At 50.2% G+C, this 20,888-nt stretch overlaps 1 protein-coding gene across 10 annotated transcripts in view; it reads right to left on the bottom strand.

Moving 5' to 3' along the window:
* The window catches only part of DYSF (dysferlin), an 88,547-nt gene that overhangs the window by 8,344 nt on the left and 59,315 nt on the right, over positions 1-20,888 (bottom strand). For all 10 annotated transcript variants that reach the window (XM_030492314.1, XM_030492317.1, XM_030492322.1 and 7 more), the window contains 7 exons: positions 20,670-20,812; positions 17,931-18,070; positions 16,113-16,201; positions 15,668-15,763; positions 11,252-11,393; positions 1,491-1,590; positions 8-186 (listed from right to left, as the gene is read on the bottom strand). In XM_030492314.1, the coding sequence (XP_030348174.1) occupies positions 8-186; positions 1,491-1,590; positions 11,252-11,393; positions 15,668-15,763; positions 16,113-16,201; positions 17,931-18,070; positions 20,670-20,812 (889 nt within the window). The remainder of the gene's footprint in view (positions 1-7; positions 187-1,490; positions 1,591-11,251; positions 11,394-15,667; positions 15,764-16,112; positions 16,202-17,930; positions 18,071-20,669; positions 20,813-20,888) is intronic.

Below are 20,888 nucleotides of genomic sequence, written 5' to 3'. Positions count from 1 at the left end.
ACCTTACCGCCAGGATCTTCTTCTGATCCTGCTCAGCAACACAGGGCCACCATCCCTTGACTGTTTTCTGCTCAAACAGTGACACAAAGTGGCTTGAAGACCAAGTGTCATCTACTAGCTCCAAGGAGCACTTCTCAGCAGTCTTGGCAGGTTTGGGCATCCTGTTGAGATCCATCTGAATGGAGCCTGCAAGGAGGAAAACACTGGGTAGACATTTCTGTGCAACAAGTCCTTAAAATGTGGATTCTTTCCCAAAAGAAATATTCACTGTGGCACCCTCCTGACCTCAGGGAGCTTGGGCAGACCCCCACATAGCAAGGGGGAGAGAAGGCTTAAGTGTGGCTTGATTTCCAAGCATAGCGCTAGTTTTAGCTAGTGGCTCTTCCTAGGAATTCAGCACTTGGGATCACCAAGCCAAGTTGGGCTTGATCAGCCTGGAGAAGAGAAGGCTCCTCAAGGGGACACCTTAGAGCAGCTCCAGTGCCTAAAGGGGCTCCAGGAAACCTGGAGAGGGGCTTTGGACAAGGGCCTGTAGGGACAGGACAAGGGGAACGGCTTTAACCTGCCAGAGGGGAGATTGAGATGAGCTCTGAGGCAGAAGCTGTTCCCTGTGAGGGTGCTGAGGCGCTGGCACAGGGTGCCCAGAGAAGCTGTGGCTGCCCCATCCCTGGCAGTGTTCAAGGCCAGGTTGGACACAGGGGCTTGGAGCAACCTGCTCTAGTGGAAGGTGTCCCTGCCCATGGCAGGGATTTGGAACTGGAGGAGCTTTAAGGTCTTTGCCAACCCAAACCATTCCCTGATTCTATGTGCAGAGCCAGAATGGAAAACACACCTTGGAGAGGTTATTCCAGCGCTCAGCCTAGGTAGTTCATCAAGGACAGGATTTGAAAGGATCTTGATCACTTCCTTCCTCAGCGAAGCCTTTGATGTTTGAAGTTTTTTAATGGCAAAAAGAAAGGTAGAACAAGATCCAGCCAAAAACCACTCATAATGCTGGAGCCTGCAGCTTCTGCACAGATAACGTGCTGCATGGCTCTGCTGTCCTTGCTATTAGAGGGGTTTGGTTTATTCTCTCCTTGACCTAATCCTAGATCTCTGAGGATGATTACCAGCACTGAAAGGGGCAAGCATTGAACTGAGTTCTGTTCATGTCTAAACATCCAGGTGAGCACCACATCAATGATCCTCAAATCAGGTCAGTGGCCTCAGCTCAAACACACATAGCTCTGATGAGCACATTTCAGCATGGACTCAGACAAGTCACAGAAGAAGGTGCTGCAAGGTGATGGCTCTGTTGGATTCAATGATCCTCTCAACATTATGTCAGCCCAGGAACTTATCATCAGTCTTGAATTCATCCTGACACTGAATCCTGTTCAGTGGCTTAAACTGGTCTTGTTAAACTTCCTTCATATCCTGAGAGGACTCCATAATTTTTTCCTTCCTGTCTGCATCAATGGAGATGAAGCCAAAAAACATTCCCAACTTACCCAAATAATCATCAAAAGAGAACTTGTCGTTGTCCCAGATCTGGAAGATAAGCTGCGGTGGAATCTTGTTTTCTGTCTTGTCCAAGCTCCAGAAGTGCTCCTAAAATCACACCAGAGACGAAAACAAGGAAGAATAAAAGGCTTAACAGTAGAAGTGGGCAGAGCCTGGCTACTCCCATCCTACAGCAGTGGAAGACCTGTAGGATAATGCTGTTGTGGGTCTTGCTCCAGTTCTGCAGGACCAAAGCCACAGGGGGACAACATTGCCTCTGGCCAGTTCTTGGCCAAAGCTGCTCAGTGGAAAACTCAAGATGCTTCTGGAGGTGAGTTGGTACCAGTTTGTGCCTTAATTTAGTGACAATACTTGGGCAAACAGGCACCATGACCTTGCAAACAGGAGCTTTTGGAGTGAGAGCATCATATTCACATGATTTATATGAGGGTGACTCTTCAAGGTGGAGAGAGCAATGACTGCTGAGTGATAACACTGCCAACTTCGCCTTCCTCTGGAAACTATAGGAATAATACTTAAACTACACTTGTGGTAGGCAATTCAAATGCATCCCTTCCCTTCCTGCCCATCTCTCACCCCAGCTCTGCAAGCCAGAGCCCTGCACAAGTGTGGATCCACTTCTGCTCTGATCTGCTGCCAGGTCTATCATAGGCGGTTTGTGTGCAGTTGGTCAACTCTGGCCCAGCAAACACCTCTGCTACTTATAGTACCTGTGGCTCCAAGTTTACTTACTAAACATGAATATGTAATGAAAGAGAACAGTGTGTTCAAGGCCAGGTTGGACAGGGCCTGAGGCAACCTGCTCTAGTGGAAGGTGTCCCTGCTGGTGGCAGGGGGTTGGAACTGGATGAGTTTTAAGGTCCCTTCCAACACACACAAACCATTCCATGGTTCTATGATTCCTCAGTGCTCATCTTTTCAGCACATCCTCCAGGTTTTCATTCTCAGGACAGGTGAATGCCAGAGCTGGACATGATACCCAGTAAATCTGCTGCTAGTATTACCCTGGGTGCTGCCAGGCTGCACATGCTTGTCGTATTTACTACTACATCTACGTTCTAGAAAGGAGAGATTCAGAGCACCAGCAAGTCATGACTTTGGTCCAAGCAGTGGCACTGTGACGCTTGATTTCAGTCCTTTACCATGTGAGATCTGCCACTGTCTGTATACCCTTCTCATTTCTATTAAATGGGTAATTGTTTGTCTATAGACCTCTGTAGAGCTGCTGCGACAACCCATGGAAAGGTTTTGGAGCAGCCCCAGAAGCCTACTGGCAAAGTACCTGGAATGAAAATTACACCATGAGCATCCCCTCTGATTGTCATCATTGACCCAGCCGTTGTGCAGTGCAGGAGCTATCACCCATCCATTCTTCAACCCAGCCACAGTACTAAATAATAGTAATAATAATAGTAATAGTAATAATAATAATAGTAATAATAATAATAATCATCATCATCCAAAGCCCCTCTCTAGGTTTCCTGTAGCTCCTTTAGGCACTGAAGCTGCTCTAAGGTCTCCCCTTAAGGAGCCTAATAATAATAATTATTATAATTATTATTATTATCTGCTTGTGAGACAGCATCCATGTGGGAACTCAGCAATAGGATGAGGCAGCAATTTCTGCTTCCTGGAGAGAAGATGATTTACAGAACACCCATGAGAAGTCTGCAACTGCAGTAGCCTGGTTACTACGGTGAGTGGGTGAACAGCAGAGCAGATGCTCTGCCTTCTGGATGGTCACACCAACATTCCACAGAAAGCCAGTCAGGGGGGATTAAAAGTTAAACGTAGATTTAAATCAGACTTAGTCTAACAAGGAGGGTTGAAATCCCATCACTGTGACAATAAGTTTGTGGTCGCATTAATGTAATCTAGGGTGGATTTGTACCCATGCCACAACATTTGCTATTTCTGTGGTTGCAGGCAGTGACATTTCCCACCAGGATCTAACACCACTTTGGGGATGCCACAAGATGCCTGAGAGTTAGGGCTAAGAGGTGTGAGGACAGAAGGAGAGAGGCAGAGACACAAAGCCAAGGTCTTGTTATTCCTGGCTCCAGCCATGGCTTGCAAAGGGGAGGCAGAGGCACCACCAGTGTCCCCTGACACAGCTCAGAGGTGTGCCCTGCGGGCCATGGCTCCTGCCACACGGCACCATCATTAATGGAGCAGGTTTCATTAAACCCAGGAAATTCAGCATTATCCGCCACACATTCAGAGCTCCATAAATTCACTGTGGTGGCTGCAGGACTCTGATTCATTCTATCGTGCTATAGTCAATAAAAAAGGGGGAAAAGACTCTGTCACACCGCATAAGAACATAAATATCCGAGCAGGGAGGCTGTGGGCACTTAAAGCCCATTGAGACTGGGTTCACTTGAAGAGATCACCCTGGATGGTTGTATTTCATTTCAGCTCCATTCCCTGCCTTGCTTTGGAGAAACCTGCCAGCATTTTTGCAACAGAGCATTTTATTTATGCATTTTAGATATTTTATAAGCTAGAGAAAGAAAATCAAGTCAACGGAAACTTCCATCTCTCCCCCTCTGCTCATTGCAATGTATTAAAGTGTGTGTTTATGCAAAGGGGGGGATGATTTCCCAGGTAATAAGTCATTCTAAATTAAAACTGCTAAAAGGAGAAAGAGCTTGTGGTGGTTCTGTCCTTTCCCATGTGTTGGCTGGGTCCCGTGCTGCAGAAGGGTTGTTAGTCATCCAGAGCAGAAAGCCCCCAGGAACCATGTGCCCATGCCTAAAGAAGAAGCTGGTTGGATGACTCACCATTGGTTATCATAGAATCCCAGACTGGTTTGTGTTGGAAGGGACGTTAAAGCTCATCCAGCCCCAACCCTCTGCCATGGGCAGAGTGGGTTACTCAAGCCCCTGTGTCCAACCTGGCCTTGAACACTGCCAGGGATGGGGCAGCCACAGCTTCTCTGGGCACCCTGTGCCAGTGCCTCAGCACCCTCACAGGGAACAGCTTCTGCCTCAGAGCTCATCTCAATCTCCCCTCTGGCAGGTTAAAGCCATTCCCCTTGGCCTGTCCCTCCATCCCTTGTCCAAAGCCCCTCTCCAGGTTTCCTGGAGCCCCTTTAGGCACTGGAAGCTGCTCTAAGGTGTCCCCTTCAGGAGCCTTCTCTTCTCCAGGCTGCCCCAGCCCAGCTCTCTCAGCCTGGCTCCAGAGCAGAGCTGCTCCAGCCCTCGCAGCAGCTCCGGGGCCTCCTCTGGCCTCGCTCCAGCAGCTCCACGTCCCTCTTGTGCTGTTGCCCCAGAGCTGGATGCAGGACTGCAGGGGGGAAAGGTCTATCTAGGATCTGCGAGATGGAGGAAGACCCTTCTCCCATGGCGTGCACCGCAGTGAGACGCCATGGGCTCCTTCCAATTGCCCCTTACTTGGCAATTCAGGCAACCCCATCCATGCTCAGCTGGGGAAGGATGAAACATGTCCTCCAGGTGCTTCTTCCTCTCCAGTGATAACAAATGTCCCTGGATTAGAGGAAAGTTTAAACTTAAACATGGGATGTTCAGGTTAGATCTTAGGCAGAAGTTCTTCCCTGTGAGGGTGCTGAGGCGCTGGCACAGGGTGCCCAGAGAAGCTGTGGCTGCCCCATCCCTGGCAGTGTTCTAGGCCAGGTTGGACACAGGGGCTTGGAGCAACCTGCTCTAGTGGAAGGTGTCCCTGCCCGTGGCAGGGGGTTGGAACTGGAGCTTAAGGTCATTTCCAACCCAAACCATTCATGGGTATGATTCTATGAAGGCTGTGCCCTCACTCAAAGCAAACAAACTCCATGCCCTGGCCAAGCAGATGCTCCCTGCATCCCCTGGCCTCCCCAGCTCCACTGCTACCCTTGGAGCAACATCCCCTTGCTGGGGACCCCCTGCCCGATGCAGGATGACTCAGGCAGGATTCAACCCTTTCCAGGTGGCACCGTGGAACTTGCTGGCCTTCCTTGTGGAAAACCCCTCTACATGTGGTTTGGCTGGTGGTGAAGTTCCCTCCTCGGAGCCCCGGGGAGCTGGGGACAGGGCAGAGCTGGAAGGGCAGGCAGGGGAGGAGGAATTCGATGCTGAGCTAAGTTTATGGGTCCGTTTCAGGCAGTGTGAAATTGCCCTAAAGATTAAATCTGCCTTCAAGAGTTCACTATAAAAACAACCCAGGGCAAGGAATTTATTTCCCAGCCTTTTGTAAGGAATGGGAAGGAAGGGGCTTGAGTTATCGTTTGGGGGTTTGCTTTGCAGGGCTGGGGGGAGAGGGGAGGCTGGTGGATATTTTATGGTTGTGAATAATGCAGCAGGGGAGGCAGGGAAAAAACAAGCTCATGTCACTAGGAAGTGCTGACAGGGCTGCATTTCTCCTGGAATGCTGTGGAATACAAAGTAAGCAGCAACTCGGCTTTTCCGGGGAGGTGGGGAGGCCCCAGCGTGTTCACACCCAAGGAAACCTGTCCTATCCCATGGGCATGTGGAAGAGCATCAGGTCCCTCATCCCACAGCAACTGGGGAGCCCCAACCACACTGGATATCCCCTTCATAGGATGGCCAAGAAGAGCCTCCTCTCCTGCCAGAGCCAGAACAATCCTGCTGGGCCATCCTCTGGGGTATTGAGAAACTGCTCCTCTGACCCTCATTCCATTGGGATACTTCGTGTATTCATAACAAGCAGACAGTCTATAGCACTCACTATTGCACTTTTACTGCACTAACTCCCCTCTTTGATCTCCCTATGGTTGCCAACTCTGACAATGGCATCATAGGTCTCATGGCACTTGGACTTCTGCATCCTCCCATCATCAGGATGGCAGCTGAGCGAGGTCCCAAGTGTACAGCATGGGCTGAACATTCAGGCACAAGCTTGACAATACCTGCAGGAAGACTCCAGGCATCACCGCACCAGAAGAGTGAAATACTCATAATATTCACTTTGGGGCACATAGTCTCATTTCGGTCTCTGGGATCACTCACTGTAATGCTATGTTCTCAGCCTCCCATGCCTTCCTTGTGGCAGAGTTCATCAGCTTTGCCAGGGATGTAGAATCATGAAATGGTTTGTATTGGAAAGGACCTTAAAGCTCATCCAGTTCCAATCCCCTGCCATGGGCAGGGACACCTTCCACTAGAGCAGGTTGCTCCAAGCCCCTGTGTCCAACCTGGCCTTGAACACTGCCAGGGATGGGCAATCCCATTGCCATGTAGGGAGCTCCAAGCTCCCAGTCCTGGCCAGTTTATGAACCACACTGTTGGACCTTCAGTTCTCAAAACAGCCAAGCTTTGCTCACCCCTCTCCATACATACATTGGAAAGCAAAGTTCACATCAGTAACTCCTGCCTGAATATCACAGAGGTTGTCGGCACATCCCAGGCGACAACTGCTGCCTTGTCCTATTACAGAAGACATTATCTGCTTGTTGCAGTGCCATTAAAATATATAATACATGACAGCCATGTCTAACACTGACTTCCTCTGGAAAAAATACTTGGAGTCCATTCAAAACATTGCATTTTGGCTGAATGTGGAAGGAAAAGGAACATTTTGTGTTTCACTTTGCTTTCTGATGTCACCAAGGAAAACAGGGACAAAGGACAAGGCACGGGAGAGGGAAAAGTCCAACATTAAAAGACAATAACCTTTTCTTTTAGCTTTGTGACACCAAAGAGGAACGAATATTTCAATCTAATAAAACATGAACTGTTTTTAACAAAAATCAGTGCTTAATACTGAAGATTTCAAACTAAAACCAACTGGAGCACAGAGATTTCCTTGTACACCCCGGCCCACTGCAGGTCAGAACTGTCAGTACCAGGAAGATGTCAGGACACTGGAAGGACTTTGTAGACAGAGTAACCAGAATAGATGGAAGCAGATGGAGATGGGAAAGCTTCAGTGCAGGAAGGGGAAAGCTTATCCTCTGCTCAGCAATAGAACAAAACAAGCTGTGAGTTACAGCCCCTTCTTTTCCCTCATTAAATGCCTTTACACTTTTCTTTCTAGGTGGGTTTAAGACCCCAAACCTCCCTCTTTCTCATATCAAGACCTATCTCTAGTAGGATTTAGAAGTGGTAAATGCCCCATCCCTGGCAGTGTTCAAGGCCAGGTTGGACAGAGCCTTGGGCAACATGGCCTAGTGTGAGGTGTCCCTGCTCATGGCAGGGGATTGGAGCTGGCAGGTCCTTTCCAACCCAAACCATTCTATGATTCTATGATTTCTGAGATGCCACCAGTTGATCAGTTATAGAAAAACCCCTTCCAAATGTCAGGTTTGCTGTTATATTCAATGCCAGAGCCAGCAAACATGGAGACTTCAGCTCCACCTTGCAGAAACAGGGGCTCAGTTATTCAAAGAGATATGTGCAAGCATCACTGTGATATCTCACAGCCACATTCCAGGGATTAACCTATGGGACCACCTACTTCTAGCCATGCCAAATACCAGATATCCAAAGATCTCCAACTCAAAGTCAGTGTGGTTTTGTGTGCCCAGATAGGTTGCAATTCATCTGCTTGAAACTCAGATGGGCCCCCTTAGTTAAGAGCACCAAGTGGAAGAAATGAAATGAATATAAGAGCTCCTTGAAAAGAGTCTCACCACAACCACCCCAACCTTCCCACTGAATAAACCAGGCAGTTTCTTCTACAGTAGTGGGAAGGATCCTCTTCCAACAGCTCTCTTTGTCTCCACAAAACAGAGTATTTTGTGTTCTGGCATCAATACTTCATTTTCTTGTTGACACCTAACACCATAGTCTAGCAGCAGAACAAGCATGAAGACAACAGCTCTGTTCCTTGGTCTGTTTTCTGCCACTGCCATGGCATGACATGGGTTTGAAGTTGCCAACAAAGCTCCCATTTGAACTCATTATGTTCATCTCCTGGAATTTGTTTTAGGCAGCACTTCCCAGATGGTATCACATAAACAACCCGGCCAGGTCTTGGAAGCTCCAACCTCGTGGTTTCTTGCCAGGTCTGCTCAAGCACCACTAGTTTTTAACTTGTCTATTGAGATGCTCTTGAAATTCTACCCTGAATGTTCATTTCTGCAGATGGCATTTGCTCAGACATCCAGTGTTAGGCTTTTTCTGCCCCACAGGACAGCTAGAATGGGGCTTTGGCAGCTCCATCCAGCTACTGCTGCAACTGGCACTTGAAGCTGAACATTCCAAATGCAATTTCATGCATTTTCCACCACCACAGCACCCATGAGACACGAGAGCTGAGCACCTCTTGGACTGAGTGCCCAGCGAAACGTGATCCACATCCAGCCTGTCTTGGCATTGCTCTTGGTGGACCCTGGTTGGACCATGACCATCTGATAACGCTGTCTGCAAGTCAAGACATGCCAGGCTTAGACCTGGGGGTCTCAAGTTTAAACCCTGCTCTTCTCTCTGCTGGTTGGCAGCAGAGTATTGCACTCATCTGGGACCTGGACCTGCCTGTTCCTCCCCTACTTAAGTCAACATACAATGTCATGCAAACCATGACATACCCCAGATCCCCCTGTGAAATAAGAGCACTCCAACAGGCAACGTGGATTGACCCTGCCACCAGAATGACTGTGATTTGCAATCTGAGAACTGTGTTCTTGCAGGACTTGGCAAGCTGCAAGGGTGCTGTGGCCACATAAATGACATGGCTTGATTTGGCCATGGCTGCGAGACAAAGATGGCACAAGAAGAAGTGAGAACAGAAGGAGGAATAAATGCTGAGAGGGAGTGTTAAAGAATCATAGAATCATCATAGAATGGTTTGGGTAGAAGAGACCTTCAAGCTCCTCCAGTCCCAACCCCTGCCCCGGGCAGGGACACCTTCCAGTAGAGCAGGTTGCTCCAAGCCCCTGTGTCCAACCTGGCCTTGAACACTGCCAGGGATGGGGCAGCCACAGCGTCTCTGGGCACCCTGTGCCAGCGCCTCAGCACCCTCACAGGGAAGAACTTCTGCCTAAGAGCTCATCTAAACCAGGGGCATCCTCACTCTTCTGGGAGAGTATCTGCAGTCTGGGTTGGGGTGACCCGTTCCTGCAGTGCTAAAGGGAGCTCCCGGTTGCGAGGAGGTGAGTGGAGCAAACAAAGGAGAGCAAATGGAAGCTGCTGCAGGGAACTCCACTGGGTGCAGGTGGCTTTTAGCAGCTCAGCCTTTGCCTTCGGAGCGTTTTGATTTAAGCCCCACTTTTCCTCACTCGCGTTTTAAGTCGGGCGCATGGGCTTTTACAGCAGCAGTAATGAACCTGGAGTTCAAACAGCACATGGCGAGATCAAATATTGCCAGCAAGGAATGTGTCCCACAAACACAGAGCATGGCTTTCCCATTCATTAGTTTTGCCTTTACAGAGAGCTTTTACAAGCTGTTTATTTTCTGATACAGTGTTGGCAGACATGTGGTCGGAGGAGAAGCAATATCAGCACAGTGGGATGGATTTTCCTAAGCAGTTTATAGGGGGGTCTCTGCTTTTTCAAAGGGGGATAATTGAATGTAGTACACACTGTACTTTTGATTTGTTTAACATGAAGCGTGAAATGGGCCCAGCTCGGATCCTGTCCATCACTTTAACTACCCAGCCAGTCAGTTTGAAGCTAGCAGAGATCGTCTGGCTCAGGGGATGGGGAATTTGCTCAGCATCTTCCCTGCATATACCCCAGCTCCAACCCAGGCCATGCTGGGACTTTTCTGGCCCCATGAAACAATTGGGATGGGGGGCCCAGATGTGGCTGCAGATGGTCCCAATGCAATGAGGTGTCTTTGGGCACCCCGTATTCAATGAACATTGAATGTTCATGGTCATGTTCACAGCAGCAAGGCAGGGAGAAGGGATGAAGACTTGGGGTTGGGTGGCTGAAGGGGTTTTAGCTTGCAGGGAGCAGACTGTCCCTGCTGTGCACACAGACCCAATGATACTCCTCTTAATCTCCAGGTGATGAGCAGGAAATCTAAGTGACAAGATCTCCCTCCCCTAAAGCATTCCGTAAGAACCAGTCCAGTTTTCACCAGCATTATTCCATGGATGTACCCCACCTCCATCCCTGTTTCCTTCCCTCCGTGCATCTCCCAGTCCACATTTGATCACCACATGCACTAACTTATTTGAGGACACCAGAAGCAATAGCCAGCTTTTGTAGCCATCCTATAGATGTAGGAATGAGGGAGCCAATATCACACCCACTTTTAACTCCCCAACCAAGCACACAGCTCTCTTTTAAACCAAGGACACCTTCACCCTGAATCCCAAACTAAAGCTTTTCTTCACATCTCTGCATCAATGGCACACTCCTGCATGTCCCTCATCTAGGCACTTGGAGGCAGCTCCTTCCTTTCTCCCCTCTTTAGCCCTTTTATGAAGCTATTGTACAGCACGATTACCATTATGCCATGCTGGAGACCAGAGGTGCACACCCAACCATCCCCATGGAGATGCCATCTCCACTTTTGGAGTAACCCTGTTGTCGAGTTGGCATATTGGAAGTCCCATGCACCAACATTCAGCTGCCTCCAGCCCAGAGGAGTCTTTCATTGCAGGGTCAGTCTCCAGTCTCTTTACCCAAAGCCACCTCTAATTCTAACCCCACAAATGTTGCATTCAAAATGTGGACTTTTAAAACCCATTTCCCCATCAATCCACAACTTTGTGTTTCAAACAACACAACTGGAATGCTGAGCCTTGCACAGCTCTGATAGTTGTGCAGGTCTTGGATCATGCAGCACATTTCATTCCAGGGTTTCTATGAGAAGGTAGAAACATCTCTCCATGGACACTCACCTTTTTTGCAATGTAGCACATTTGCTCAGCAGGGAGATAGTCAAAGGGGAAGATGAATCTCCAGTTGAAGTTGCCCTCTCCTCCCATTGACCTGTAGTGCACATCTGTCTTCTGCTTGTTCTCCTCGTGGCCAACCAGCCATCTGCAAAGTGCAAACACGTTGCATGAAGAACTAGGACTACACCAAGGGGTTTGGAGCTCACTCAACATCACAGAGGCCATGAGCAGGCAATGAAATGTCTCTCATCCCTGTTGCTGATATCTGCAGGGGTAACCTGGAGCCCATAGGAGATGAGAGGGGATGCAACAGTCCCTGCAGTGTTGGGAGGTGAACCAGTGCTGGTGGTAGCAGCCTCAGAAGCTCTACAATGTCTTCTTCTCCCCTGAGTTTTATGGATGTTTTAAAGACTCAGCAGTGCCTTAACTGCTCAAAGTTGTCACTTACCATCCATAAGCCCACATCATCTTCTAACCTGCCTTGGTGGGAGCTCCTGTCCCCTTTGCACCCACCCAACAAACTGACCTTGTAGTTACCCCTAAAGCCAGCCCTGTTGAAGAGGCAACCACGCTAAAGGACCGAAGGGCCATTTTCCCCTTCTATTCTCTGCTGATTTCCCAAAGACTGTTATTTGAAAGTCCTAAATGGCCAAGAAGTTCTTCCCCAGGAACATCCCAGAGTGGCCAGACCCTGATGTGGCTATGGAGGTCCCCATCTGCTCCCACTGGAGACATCTCACAGCACAGCTTCCTTCCTGGTCTATAGGAACTTGCTGTGGTCACTCCACAACCATTCCAGGGGCAAACTGAGACCTTTCCATAACAACTCCTTTATTCCAGCTGTGAGTTTTGCAACTGCCAGCATTTCATTCTGCCCCATTCCCCTGTCCAAGATGTTTCAGTCTTCAGCAATCAACACAACTAAACACCAGAACACATCCCTTTGTGTATTTAGAGCCTTTCTGGAGGCAAGCCAGGAGATTCAGAGAGAAACTCTACTGAAAACCATTATCTTGTTTGATTGTTTGCCACTTAGATTGAAAACAAAGGGGTTTTTCCCAGCTCTACAAATGATTCCCTCTTCTCCAGTGCTTCAGAGGAGCAAATGTGTCATGGGAGGCAGGGAAGGGAGGTGTACTTAAGTTCATCCTAACGGGACGCATCCCATGCACATATGCTGCACAGACTTGGTGGCAGTGGGAATTGTGTGAGGAGGTTACACTAATCCTCAAATTGCTGCTGGATTGTGTGATTTGATGTGTTAGGATGTGAATGGGAGGGCTGTGTTCACCCACACCCTTCCAAGCCTAGCAAGAACCCCTGGAGGATGCGGTGTGAGCGCCCTCTCCTTGCAGCAAACACAGGGACAAAGACGTGGTTTGATTTAGACTCATGGAATCAACCAGGTCAGAAAAGACCTTCAAGATCATCAAGTCCAACCATTCCCCAGCACTGCCAAGGCCACCACTGACCCATGGCACTGAGGCCTCGGCTACACGGGGTGTGAACACTTGCAGGGACGGTGACTCCAGCCCTGCCCTGGGCAGCCTGTTCCAATGCCTGAGCACCCTCTGGGGAAGGAATTGTTCCTCAGCTCCATCTAAACCTGCCCTGGGGCAGCTTGAGGCCGTTTCCTCTTGTCCCATCCCTTGTTCCTTGGGAGCAGAGACCAGCCCCCTCCTGGCTCCATCCTCCTGTCAGGCAGTTGCAGAGAGCGATAAGGTCCCCCCTGAGCCTTCTCTTCTCCAGACTAAACCCCCCAGGTCCCTCAGCCGTTCCTCAACACACTTGTGCTCCAGGGCCTGCACCAGCTCCATTGCCCTTCTCTGGACCTGCTCCAGCACATTTGGAGACCTCTGGCATGTGTTGAGTTTTCACTGCAGAATTTGCTGCACCCTCCCCACCACAGGAAGGAGATGCCAGAAATCAAAAGTATTCAAGTCACAGTGCCCCAGAATCAAAAGCATAACATAGGAATGACCATGGTGACCAAGCAAAGGCCCATCTTGCCCAGCATCCTGCCTCTGAGCAGGACCATCAGCAGATGATATGTGAGATTAGGGCGAACACATCCCAGAACACCTCTCCAGCCTCCAATAATTCACAGCTCAGACATTTCCAGAACTATAGAAAATGTTTTGGTACTTAACAGAACTGGATGGACTTTTACCCATCACTTCATCCAGTACTTTTCCAATCCATGTGGCTTAAGCTGTCTGCAGTATCCAAAGGCAACATTAGGTTCTTGAATCTAAGAGGTGACTTTGTTCTCAAGACTCGCACACCTCCCTCTCTGCTCAGCACATTGTAAGGTTCTGGAGGACCTGGGTTTTATTTAGGAACCCAAAAGGGGATGCAGGTGACTTTTAAAGATGCCCCATAGTACCAGATGGATCTTAGTAGTCCTGGTTGGTTGGAAGGGGGCTCTGGAGACTTGCTCTGGAGCCAGGCTGAGAGAGCTGGGCTGGGGCAGCCTGGAGAAGAGAAGGCTCCTGAAGGGGAGACCTTAGAGCAGCTCCAGTGCCTAAAGGGGCTCCAGGAAACCTGGAGAGGGGCTTTGGACAAGGGATGGAGGGACAGGCCAAGGGGAATGGCTTTAACCTGCCAGAGGGGAGATTGAGATGAGCTCTGAGGCAGAAGCTCTTCCCTGTGAGGGTGCTGAGGCGCTGGCACAGGGTGCCCAGAGAAGCTGTGGCTGCCCCATCCCTGGCAGTGTTCAAGGCCAGGTTGGACACAGGGGCTTGGAGCAACCTGCTCTAGTGGAAGGTGTTGCTGCCCAGGGCAGGGGCTTGTAACTAGAGGAGCATTAAGGACCCTTCCAACCCAAACCAGCCTGGGATTCTATGATTCTGTAACTGAGTTCTGCCTCAGGCTTAATAGAAAAGCTCCTATTTCATTTACCTGCCTGATTCAATGATAATTCACATATGAGGTAGAAGATAATGTCCAAGAGGTTCCAGCCCTGGCATTGCCTAATGGGTGAAGTGAGAATAATCTGGCAATAGCCTCAGAGAAGCACTTCTGAAGGACAGCCAAAGGTAAAAGCTCCTTATCTATTGAGTTCACCCTAGAGCAGGCTCCAGCCCCTGCTCAGGAGGCAGCAGTGGATGGAAGAAGTGGTCCCCACCAAAGCAGCACCACACCATGGTGGTGAAGGTCACTTTGCCCACTGGATCCCCTGTCTGTAGGGCAGATGCTTGAGCACAAGAAGGGCTGTTTCCTCCTTCCCGATAGGATTATTGAAGCCTTATCTAGGGATGCTGATGATGCAGCCATTTGGTGGGAAGGTGAGGAAGTTGAGCAAGGTCTTTAACTCATTTCCAGCACTGTGAGGTTTGGTTGGTCATTGGGGATGCTGAGAGCCAGGAGAAGGACATTAGCAAGCGCTGGATGCTCTTGCTTTCCCCATAACAGCCTGCAAGCACTATTTCAGTGCCTGAAGTGCAGCTGAGCTGGAGCTGATAACAAGGCACTTGATGGGAATAGCAGGTAAGCAGTGCGCATGCTGGATTTACAGGAGGAAAATTGGGATTGTAAAAGAGGGATTTACAGTCTGTTTCAAAATCCTACCTCTTCCTGTCCATAAATCCAAGGAACGCACAAAATCAGTAATTCCCTTGGCTGGGATTGCAGCATTTTACACAAGATAAAACACAAATGGAGGCTGCAGAGAAGGGAATGTGCCAGACGAGGTACTGCTGGTTGCCACATTTTTGTGTGTTTCAAGGAATAAAAGGGAATTCCAATGAAAGGAGCTATGCAAACCAGCCAACCTCTGCATATGGAACGAGGCCATGGCTGTTCTGGGAGAGGAGGTGGGAAGGAGCTGGCACTGGAGATGCAGACTACGTGCTCCTCTTTCCCATGGTTATACTGCGTCCCCACATCCTATCTCTCTAAATGTGAATATCATCATGTGAGCCTCCTAGAGACGCAAAGAAACACTCAACATCATGAAGCAGTTGAGCCCAGCAGAGAGATGTCTGCCAAGATGCTGGATCCATAGTGGAGAGATGCAAACGGCCCCTTCATCCCAGGGGGTTCATGTAGGGCAAGGGGTGGTGGGTTTAAACTTAAACAGGGGAAGATCAGGTTAGATATAAGGAAGAAGCTTTTCCCTGTGCGGGTGCTGAGGCGCTGGGCAGGGCGCCCAGAGAAGCTGTGGCTGCCCCATCCCTGGCAGTGTTCAAGGCCAGGTTGGACACAGGGGCTTGGAGCAACCTGCTCTAGTGGAAGGTGTCCCTGCCCGTGGCAGGGGGTTGAGACTGGATGATCTTAAGGTCCTTTCTAACCCAAACCATTCTATGATTCTATGTCTACCACAGCAGTGTTGATGCAAGGGCCGTGTTAACTCCTTCACTGCTGCTCTGGCACCTTTGGGCTATGGTACCCGGAGGATGCAGAAGAGGGGTGGCTCACCCTTTGACGTAGATGTCACTCATCTTCTCCCCAGTGATGCTGAGGTCATCGAGGATGACGTCCTTGGTGTTCCAGATGATGCAGCGCAAGTAGAACCTGGATATAAGAAGGTGGAAACCTTCGTCTGGAGCCCACCTAGACAGCCTCGTTGTGCTACTCAGCTACTTAGCTGAAGGAGCTAAGACATGGGGCTTGAAGCAACCTGCTCTAGTGGAAGGTGTACCTGCCCGTGGCAGGGGGTTGGAACTGGATGAGCTTTAGGGTCCCTTCCAACACGAACCATTCTATGAGTTATCTTTCGCAGAAGATGAGCCCACAGAGATGTTTCTCATCTTGGTGAGTGAATCCCTCCCCATCTGACATCTCCAAGCCCTCTCCTCTCCCCTCCCAAACAGAAGGTGCTGGAACCAGCACCACAATGAGTAAGAAATGTGAAACACGTTACCTCTTGGCTTTGCGTGGTGTGATGTTGAATGGGGGGCCAGGCTGACCCAGGGATTTGGGAAACAGGTCCACCCACATCTGTAGCTTGCCCTGTATGGAAAGAAAAACACCCGAAGCCTCATGAGCCTCCTACTGGGTTAGTAAGTAAGACCTAATAGTGAAGAGAGAAAATACCAAGTGCTCCACTGTTCCCTAGTTGAAAACTAAGGTTTCCTTAATGGAAAAGTGTCATTAAATATTATATTGAACTTAGTTTAGTGATAGCTGGGTACATGTTCATGGTTTCCCAGTTGTCTGGATAAGCTGAAGGTGCGCTCCAGCTTTACGTTCCATGGTTGACTATCTTTGTGTAGAAACAGACTAAAGACTAGGTCCATGGGAGGTGTTGGAGAAGCCAACAGCTCTCTTGTTTCCCATGGTGCCAGCAGCTGGAACGCTGATTTATGGCTTTCTGACCATGGGATTAGAGGATGAGATGAGGAGAGGGGAATATAATTCCACTTTCCCAAAGTCCTTCCAAGGGAGGGAGCAGCAGAAACACAGCTGAAATCTCAGGGGGATGTTTTTAGGTGGTTTCCTTTAGCGTAAAACGCCATTAAAATATTTGATCGTGCAGTCTCAAGGGTTGAAAGAAGGAACAAGAGGCAAAAAAAGCCACCCTTTGCCAACCACCCACCACAAAGAGGTTTGTGCTTTGCTTGCCTTTGGCAAGAAAAGCTTCTATTTCAGCAGCAGGGCTGGAAAGCTCCTGAAGATCATCTAGTTCCAACCCCCTCCCATGGGCAGGGATGCCCCATGCTAGACCAGGTTGCCCAAGGCTCTGTCCAAGCTGGCCTTGGACACTGCCAGGGATGGGGCAGCCACAGCTTCTCTGGGCACCCTGTGCCAGCGCCTCAGCACCCTCACAGGGAAGAGCTTCTGCCTCAGAGCTCATCTCAATCTCCTCTGTTTCAGTTTGAACCCATCACCCCTTGTCCTACCACTACAGTCCCTGAAGAAGAGTCCTGGAGACTGTCAGTGGAGAGCAGCCACTTCCTGCCTCCCATCATCATTTTCACTGGGTCAATGAGCAGGAGAAGCTGTTAGAGGAGTTGCCAGTGCACCTACTTCTGCTGGCAGCTCTCCTGTGCCACCACTGGAGGTGATCTGCTTAAAAGTGAACCACAGAAGGGAAAGGGCTGAAGTGGTGCAGACCAGTGGAGCTGGGATCAGCCCAGCTGCAGAGCCAGCCTCTTGAAACTCCCTCTGAATGCAGCTGAACGTGTTTGACACATGATAATTCATCGCTTTGCTCTTCAGGAATCAGCAGTTTGTGATCCAAAGGCAAGTCCTTGTTAATCAAAGAGAAGGGGTTGGGCTAACCTGGGTTTTGACTGGCTTTGGATGGAAGCCCATTTAGCTTTCATTTGGCTTAAAACCATCCAGAACCAGCCAGTCTCCAACAGTACTAACACTTTACACCTCCAAGGGCGGGTTCATGCTGCAGAAATCATGCTGCTGCTTTGCCAAAGCAGCCCGTGGTGTCATTACCACTATAGGGGAATTCTGCATTAAGGCTTTGATATCACAAATGGATTTTCCCCCATCAAAAATAAGAAGAAATAAAAGATTGTGAGCAAATGCTGCTGGAAACAAGCCCAGGAGGCTGGAACTGACCTCCCCAACACCCTGAACAAATCATGGAGCTATGTGTGATGGCCAGTGCTCTGTCCCACAAGCTGACACCCTTCCATGGGAAAAGCCCATCCCCTGGGGCAGGTTAGTGTTGGATCAAGAGATGATGCTCTTGGACATGTCCTGGACAGATCATAGCACCCACCTGCTCGATCTCTGGCTGCAGAGGGCTGTAGAGAGGCCTGGTCTCCACGTGCTCTGGCACCAGCCCTTGTTTCCGCAGCACGTACAGGGCGAGCCGCTCCTCCACCGGCCCCAGGTGAGGGTTCGGGGCTTTGCCATCCTCTGCGCAGAGCATAGAGCAGTGTTACAGCGTGCCATGGGTGCGAGGGGCTGGATGCCACCCACCCCATGGGAGCAAACAGGAGCCCACCAGCCTCCATCTGCAAATCCAGCATCACCATAAACCCTCCTGGGCACTGGGCAACGCAGCGGGACATGTGGGCAAAGAACCATGCGATGGGATGAGTCCCCCGTGCAAGTCCCCCTCAAATCATGGAATCGTGGAATGGTTTGGGTTGGAAAGGACCTTAAAGCTCCTCCAGTTCCAACCCCCTGCCACGGGCAGGGACACCTTCCACTAGAGCAGGTTGCTCCAAGCCCCTGTGTCCAACCTGGCCTTGAACACTGCCAGGGATGGGGCAGCCACAGCTTCTCTGGGCACCCTGTGCCAGCGCCTCAGCACCCTCACAGGGAAGAGCTTCTGCCTAAGATCTAACCTGAATTTCCCCTGTTTCAGTTTGAACCCATCACCCCTTGTCCTGTCATACCCAGTGGGAGCAGTGAGAGGCTGCCCCATCCCTGGCAGTGTTCAAGGCCAGGTTGGACACAGGGGTTTGGAGCAACCTGCTCTAGTGGAAGGTGTCCCTGCCCGGGGCAGGGGGTTGGAACTGGAGGAGCTTTAAGGTCCCTTTGACCTAAACCAGTCTGGGATTCTATGTGTGGTATTTCATCAAAACAGGCCAGCACACAACAGCCACAGCAAACACTGAGCCATTCATGAGCAGACCTGAAACCATCTGCACCTCCTCACCCCCTCCACACCAAACCCCAGCCCCTATATAGATGGACCATATCAATAATGGATATTTCTGCCTCCTCTGCCCCAGTATTTGGGATCCCTTACATCCATCCAGGTATGGATCATGGCCAACTCAGCCTTGTCACAGCCTGCTCCTGCTCCCCACCCCACATGCCATGCTGGGGCTGGTGGAGGACATGCCCCCCAAGACAACCACAGCATTTCAAGGCCGTGTACCTTCGAGGACCTCTGAAATGAAATGTGCTCCATAAACATTATTACAGCTCGGCAGCGTTCAGGTGATATATCCCAGCTCCTTCCTTGGCAGTACCTTGAAGTGGTTAACTTCAGACATATGGGCTATTTCCCAGGCAGTGGAAACCTGGCTCTGTGTGTGTGTGTTTATGCACAGGAAGAAGAAAAAGCCCCTCTCAGAACACAGCAAATGTGGAGGTTATGGAATAATGGTCGGGTGCAGTGCTTGTAAAAGCCCTGCTCTCGTGTTTAATGGCTCCACTTTATATGGCCAGGTTCAGATCTGAGGTTGCTCTGTGAAGCAGCTGCTTTCCAGATCTCCTCCAGGTCAAGCATCAGGCTTTGTTCTGGGTTTGAACTGATTGCCATGAAAGCAGAGAAAGGTGAAAGGCAGGGGCTGGCAGAGGGGGGAGTATCCCGCTCCCCTTCACACCTTGCAGCCCCTCTCCCATAGCAACAGGCTGTAGAGGAGCTGTTGCTTCCCCATCCTCCTCCTCCTAGGGGAGAACCATGACTTTGTGCCTTGATTCCCAGGTGGAATCAAGGCTCAAATCAAAATCAAGGCCCAGGGATTTGATTCCCAAGGCCTTGATTCCCAGGGAGTGGGATCAGTCCCAGGTTGCACCTTGGGTCTTCCTCAATGCATCTGCAATATGGTAGTCACCTTAATAAATCAAACTGCAGCTCCTGAGCCATGTGCAAGGGGTTCACCTCCTCCTTGGACCATAACACCCCTCCCATGCTTTAAAGCAGAGTTCTCACTTAAAGGCAACTCCTGCCTCAGGGATGTTAGATGGGCCCGAGCTGATGCCCTGGATATTGGAGGCGGGTTCTGTGTGAACCAGAACGTGCCTCCCGGCACTGGAGGATGTTCTCTCCTCGCTGGCAGAAGCTGATTTGGGGTTTCCAGCTGGAGCTCACCTCACCCCCCCACAGTCCCCTCTCTTCGAGGCTGGGCACCTTGTGCATGATATTGTCTCCCTCTAGTGACTCCAGCCCCAAAACGCAGAGATGCAAACACACAAGTGCTCCTCCAGCAGCTGGAACATCAGGATGGAGCCTCTCAGCTGTGATGGACCCTGCTGCTCCCAGCCTGCATGGATCTCGTAGAATGGTTTGGGTTGGAAGGGACCTTAAAGCTCACCCAGTCCCAACCCCCTGCCACGGGCAGGGACACCTTCCACTAGAGCAGGTTGCTCCAAGCCCCATCCAACCTGGCCTTGAACACTGCCTTTTCTTCCATCCTTGCAGATGCTGGACCTCTATTTCTATCTTGCTTTGTTGTGGAGGTTTCACAGCATTTACAGCCTGATCTGGTGAAACCCACCTAAGAAAACCACCTGAACATAATGTGGAATAGGGCTTGGCCCTGTTTGTGCTGAAGCAGAACCCCCTACATCTAATCCCAGCTTGTCCGGAAGACCAAAGTCCTATTGACACATGGAGGCTGAGCACCAGGTATTCCTCCTTCCACTTTCCCTCATCCATTTGGTGCTTCCCAGCTCTGATGGACACCCTCATCTGAAAACATTATCTTTTGCCTTTTGTCACCTTTGTGGCCCTACTTCAAGGCAAACAACTCAACCCAAAGCAGCCCCATCACCTTACCCAGCTCAGAGAGGACGTATTCCTGCTCCCTGAAGATGACCCGGTCAGACTTGTAGGTGGGAGCCTTGTAGTTGTGCTGCAGGGAGAAGAGGTGGAGCAACTGGGAAGGACGGAGCTGGTCCCGCCACTGGTTGGGTCCAGAGCTGAAACCAAACAGGAGGGAAAGAGCAGCTCAACATGGGATGAAGCATCTTCCAGCCTCAACAAGGGGCAGCAGCA

This window comes from Strigops habroptila, chromosome 7, assembly GCF_004027225.2.
Source record: "Strigops habroptila isolate Jane chromosome 7, bStrHab1.2.pri, whole genome shotgun sequence".
NCBI lineage: Eukaryota > Metazoa > Chordata > Aves > Psittaciformes > Psittacidae > Strigops > Strigops habroptila.
Note: the sequence above shows the minus strand (reverse complement) of the source record. Positions and strands in the feature narration are given on the sequence as shown.